The sequence below is a fragment of the Monomorium pharaonis genome, chromosome 6, assembly GCF_013373865.1.
Source record: "Monomorium pharaonis isolate MP-MQ-018 chromosome 6, ASM1337386v2, whole genome shotgun sequence".
Taxonomy (NCBI): Eukaryota; Metazoa; Arthropoda; class Insecta; order Hymenoptera; family Formicidae; genus Monomorium; species Monomorium pharaonis.
The window spans coordinates 21725029-21730395 of record NC_050472.1 but is presented as its reverse complement, the minus strand read 5'-3'; the positions used below and the strand labels follow the sequence as shown (position 1 = coordinate 21730395).

The following is a 5367-nucleotide window of genomic DNA, read 5'->3' as shown; positions in this document are numbered from 1 at the left end:
CGCTTGCGAGCCGGATCTCTCCTCGAGGAAGCGACGTCCGGTGCGTCGACACCGCACCGCGGGATCGTCATAGCGCAAACATCCGCGAAGCGTGTCGCGAGTATAATTCAATATAATTGTCGGATATACCTCTTTCCTGCCTTGGAGTTTCGAACGTGGTCAATGCGACAGTGGTCAGCTACTCTATTTACACGCGCACTTTGGTATACAGGGTGTCCAGTAAGTGCGCGGGACACGCATGTATGTTCCAGCCCTAGCCGTTTTAGATAGAGGAGAGTGCTGACCGCCGAGACGGAGGCACGTGGAGAGAATGACGTGTAGTGATGTAACCTTTCGTTTCAAGAGGAGACATGCGGCGTGACACAGTTATTTAGTTTTTCGTTTTCTCTATGTCCAGATTGTTTTACAAGTCGTACTCCACAACTACGGTGAACGTGGGACTTGCCCGTAAATCGCCGGTAGAAATGGCAAATCGGAAAGCCCCGTTGATTTTCGAGGTGCTCGCCGAGTGCGAGACCACGAAAGCAAGAACCGGCAAAATAACCCTTGTGCATCATCACGTGGATACGCCGGTGTTCATGCCGGTGGGAACTCAGGTTTGTAAAACCTTTTTTCCTTCTCGCAACTGCTGCGCGAAATATTTTAAAGACCCCTTGTTTATAATGTTCAAAGCTAGCAGAAAATTCTTGTAAAAAGGATAACGTCTTGATTTTCAATATTAAATATTTTGGTAGACTCTGAAATTAAAATACTAAATGATTAATAAAATCTCTTTTCTATATCTAGTTTCTTGAAAAAATATTAATGCTTCTTATATTTCCTTACAAAACTTTTGAATTGAGGATGTTTTAGATATAAAATACCAGCTAAAGATTATCGAAATTTAAAAATTGTAAGTTTTTTAAGTTTATTTTTTCCTAATTAATAATTTCTAATAAAATTTTCTAATAAAAAAATTTAGTTTATGCCTGAAAATCATAATGACTTTATGACTTAATCTGTACAACAATAAAAATTTTAGGGGACATTAAAAGGATTATTGCCCCAGCAACTGGAGCAATTGGATTGCCAAATAATTCTTGGGAATACGTATCATCTTGGAAACAGACCTGTAAGAAATCACGTATTATATATTGAAAAAAAAAAATTGATTGTGAAACGAGCTCATTCAAGACTCAAATTGATCTATGTTAAATTATACAAAATAATTTTAATTGCATCATATCAAAATTTATGTTTTATGTTAACAGGGTGCAGATATTCTGCGTAAAGCTGGAGGTTTGCACAAGTTCATGAATTGGAAAAGAGCCCTGTTAACGGATTCAGGTGGTTTCCAAATGGTTTCTTTGTTACAGCTAGCTGAAATAACAGAGGAAGGCGTTAAGTTTAAATCACCATACAATGGTACTATGTATAGCCAGACATATTTTTGAATACATTTACAAACATAACACACATATAATTCTTATAATAATGTTTACAACGTTTATAAATGTTTATAATGATATTTCACACAGAGTCTGAATGCATGCTGACACCCGAACACTCTATTCAAATTCAAAATGCAATTGGAGCCGATATAATCATGCAGCTCGACGATGTTGTAAAGAGTACTTTAACCGGACCAAGGGTCGAAGAAGCGATGCACAGGTATAATTGTCTTTGTAAATACACATTTGATGCATTATATATTATCTAAGTATTGTCTATTTGGAATGAGTATTTAATATGTTACTTTAGAACAATACGTTGGTTGGACCGTTGTTTGTCAGCGCATGAAAAACCAGATGAACAAAGTATATTTCCGATCGTACAAGGTGGTCTCAATCCTGAATTACGATCTCAGTGCGCACGCCAATTGATTAAACGGGAGGTGAATGGATATGCCGTGGGAGGTTTGAGGTGCCAGATGCCAGATTACTTACCGATATATGTAGTTGATGAATAAGGATTTTGTAAAACAAGTATTGAAATCTTACATGACATAATAATAGCGATCCTTGTAATTTCAGTGGTGGTGAAAGCAAGGACGATTTTTGGAAAATGGTTCACCTATCGACGAATATCCTTCCAAAGAATAAGCCACGGTATCTCATGGGTGTTGGATTCGCAGTGGACTTGATTGTATGTAGTGCGTTAGGTATCGATATGTATGATTGCGTATTCCCGACAAGAACCGCTGTAAGTATTTTATTTTAAAATATATAGTTGAATGTGCAGAATGTGAAAATTGTTTAACAAACTTTCAGAGGTTCGGTTGCGCGCTAGTAAAAACTGGACAGCTCAGCTTAAGGCAGGCACAATACAAAAAGGACTTGAAACCTATAGACGAGTCGTGCGAATGTAGCACTTGCAAGACTTATACGCGTGCTTATCTGCATCAAATTGCCACTGTGGAGACAGTATCGTGTCATTTACTAACCGTTCACAATATTGCATTTCAAATGAGGCTCATGCGAGACATTAGAGATAGTATAAAAGCACAAAGATTTCCTAAGTTCATACAGAACTATATGTTGACAGTTTATCCCAATAAGGATTATCCAACATGGATAATTAACGCTTTAGAAGCTGTCAATGTTACCCTCTTGTAAAACTAAAATTAATAATTAATATTATTGACGGAAACTATCACTAATATCCCTTTTCTATAACATATATTTTTTTAGAATTATTATATAAAGATTTTTGTAATTTATTTCCATAACTTAGTTCCATAATTTATTTTTCACATTACGTTAAGATTATAGTAACATATCTAAGTATTTGCAAGCCTCTTGTGTGTGTGTGTGTGTGTGTGTGTGTGCGCGCGCGCGCGCGCGCGTGTGCGAGCTTAAGGGGATGCTGGAGTCGTCTGTTTTACCGATTGAATTTCGGATACACTTTGCTTTTAATTGATTTCATAGAATTGTAAATCCTTCTCCAGAATTAAAGTATAGATAATAACAAATTATGTGGTGGGTAATTATAATTTCATGTAAAAGACAAAATTAGAAAATTAGTTTTGTGTAGTCGTCTCGTAACTTTAATCTGCAGCACTAAGTTTTAAAGACTTTATATACAAAATAACTGTTATGCACCCTTATCATTATGGAAAAGAATAATGTGCTTTCAGAAATGAGCTACGAGCTTTGGTATAAGAGAATAATGTATCTGAAAATTTCATGTATGTATGAGTGCGGATTCGAAAGAAGTCGATAAGTATATGAAAAAAATTTTATTCGTACTCGATATAAAATCCAATTCATAGATTGATATTAATATGTGTATTTTAACTCGGGAAAGAATTTCCAAATCTATAAAAGAAATATATATGAAATTTCATTAACGATGTGCACAAATGATTATATTATATTATCGACCCCAATCAAATTTTTTTTTAGTATCTTATTGAAGACTATAAAATAAGGCGCGCGCTACAAGTAAATGTTATCTTCATCACATAAAATCGTCTGAATCGTATCCACTGGTTTCTGTATTTGAAGTCATGTTGGATGTGTTGAACAGGGAATTATAACTCCTAAAAAAAGATTTTCTGTTATATTAAAGAATTTATGTTTCATATATATACACAGGATCACTAAAACTATTATTATGCTCTATAATTGATATGATTTATATCATAGAATTGTTATAAAATTATGGTTTACCTCATCTCTGCTTCCTCCTGACGTCGCTTTTCCTCCACCTTTTCTTTCTCCTTCTGCTCCCTCAAGAGTTTCTTTTTGTCCTCCCTTTCATTCCTATCTCTCTGTTCTCTCTCGGCACTGAAGTTTACTACCTCCAAACGTTTTGTCTTATAGAGGCGATTCACGATAGTGTTTATACGTTTAGTAACGTGAATCTTACGTACATCCTTGTCCTTGTGAAAGCCAACCTGACCGATTTCCATACCTTGTGTCTTTTTCAAATTCGACCACATTGTATACACGACGTCAATATCGTTCATTTTGTTCCCCTCTATACTATTCGCTTTCACCAATTGTGCGGCATCTTCTAATACAGTACTGGGAATGTCGTCTATTGTTTGACCCTGCAATAAAAAAACAATTTTATACCATTGTTTAGCATTAAAAGAAAGATTTTTTATTAATATAATCAAGATTGACAAACTTTAAAGTAACTCATTATTGTTAAAGTTCTTTTTTCTGCAAATAACTTGTTATTGTTACTATTACTTTAAATTTAACATTATTTTTTTACATTAATAAATTAGATAGATTATATATACAAATTTCTGGGATAAATAAAATATATAGAATTTTATCTCCTATCTCTAGTAAAGTGATAAAATTCAAAATTTGATATAGATTAACTTTTTATAAATTATTTTATTATATGCATATTAAACGCTTAAATAATATTTGACAATGCATTGACAAAAGTTAAATAAACTTTGTCATATGTTTAACACATGTCTTATATTAAAAACTTATCAAAATATAATTTTCACTATTTCTAGTCTGAATCTCCTATGATTCATGCATGGATTATTGTTCACATAGTGACACATAAAACAAGTTCACATGTATACATGTAGATTATTTTGCACCCAACTCTGGATAAAAATAGTTAGTCAAATTACTGTTATCAACAAAATGTAACAAATAAGAAAACATAGCACTGTTACAATTCATTACTAAAAATATTGAAAAAAAAGTAATTGTAACAAGAACACATTGCTTCTTGTAACCTTGTTAATAATTAAACTCACATGTCGCAGTCGAAGGTACACATGAGCAGATGAATATTTATCTACATGAAACCATACATCTTCTGGCCAGCCCCACTTAATGAGATCCTCATCTATGAGTAGAATTTTTTAAAAATCATATTAGCATAATACATAAATTTTTATTAATTATCAATAATTAGAAAGTTTTTCTACTCACTTTCAAATTTATCAACCCCCATAAACAAGGTAATGGGTGGTTGTACAACTGCAATTGAAGATTATGATCATTAATTCAGTCTCTCAATGATAAAATAAAATTATCTAATCAATGATAATATAACATTATTAATAACGTAAGAGAATATTATTTTGGGTCTATTAAAAATAAAAAGAATATTTTAGGAAAAAGCGGAAATTACCTTCACTTGTAAAATAATAAACCATTATTAACAGAAATTTCGAGTAAAGCACGTGTAACGAAGTCAGCTGTCAAAAATATTTTTTACCGCCGACAATGGCCAGCTCAACTTAACCTGATCTAACATTAGAGCCATTGGAGGCTGCCATTAACACGACTGTGAGAAGTTCGAGATTCGAGAATGATTCTCGAGAATCGCAGATAGGCAATCGCAAAATCGCTGATGACTCCATTCGAACGACCGACGAACGTCTCGGTTGAAGGAAGGCAAGAT

At 33.7% G+C, this 5367-nt stretch overlaps 2 protein-coding genes across 3 annotated transcripts; one reads left to right on the top strand and one right to left on the bottom strand.

The window, feature by feature from the left end:
• Positions 1 to 184: 184 nt before the first annotated feature.
• Positions 185 to 2953, top strand: LOC105829745 (queuine tRNA-ribosyltransferase catalytic subunit). Of its 2 annotated transcripts, XM_012668811.3 has the most exons (8): positions 185 to 325; positions 398 to 596; positions 1022 to 1111; positions 1251 to 1404; positions 1518 to 1650; positions 1741 to 1902; positions 2013 to 2181; positions 2250 to 2594. In XM_012668811.3, the coding sequence occupies exons 2-8, from the start codon at positions 465 to 467 to the stop codon at positions 2592 to 2594; spliced, it is 1185 nt and encodes a 394-aa protein (XP_012524265.1). In that variant the 5' UTR covers positions 185 to 325; positions 398 to 464. The 2 variants fall into 2 exon arrangements, with proteins under 2 accessions (XP_012524265.1, XP_012524264.1); XM_012668810.3 differs by lacking the exon at positions 185 to 325 and having other exon boundaries at positions 390 to 596; positions 2250 to 2953.
• On the bottom strand, positions 2709 to 5341 carry LOC105829744 (coiled-coil domain-containing protein 25). Its single transcript, XM_012668809.3, has 5 exons — positions 5095 to 5341; positions 4893 to 4940; positions 4715 to 4806; positions 3651 to 4033; positions 2709 to 3520 (listed from the first exon to the last, which is right to left on the bottom strand). The coding sequence occupies exons 1-5, from the start codon at positions 5117 to 5119 to the stop codon at positions 3439 to 3441; spliced, it is 630 nt and encodes a 209-aa protein (XP_012524263.1). The 5' UTR covers positions 5120 to 5341; the 3' UTR covers positions 2709 to 3438.
• Between the last annotated feature and the right edge of the window lie 26 nt (positions 5342 to 5367).

Coding starts and splice junctions, on each gene's coding strand:
- LOC105829744 (XM_012668809.3), bottom strand. CDS start 5,119: ATGGTTTATTATTTTACAAGTGAAG. Junction 4,941..5,094: donor TTATTATTTTACAAGTGAAG/GTAATTTCCGCT, acceptor CTTCAATTGCAG/TTGTACAACCACCCATTACC. Junction 4,034..4,714: donor TGTACCTTCGACTGCGACAT/GTGAGTTTAATT, acceptor TTTTTATTGCAG/GGTCAAACAATAGACGACAT.
- LOC105829745 (XM_012668810.3), top strand. CDS start 390: ATGTCCAGATTGTTTTACAAGTCGTACTCCACAACTACGGTGAACGTG. Junction 597..1,021: donor TCATGCCGGTGGGAACTCAG/GTTTGTAAAACC, acceptor TAAAAATTTTAG/GGGACATTAAAAGGATTATT. Junction 1,112..1,250: donor ATCATCTTGGAAACAGACCT/GTAAGAAATCAC, acceptor TTATGTTAACAG/GGTGCAGATATTCTGCGTAA.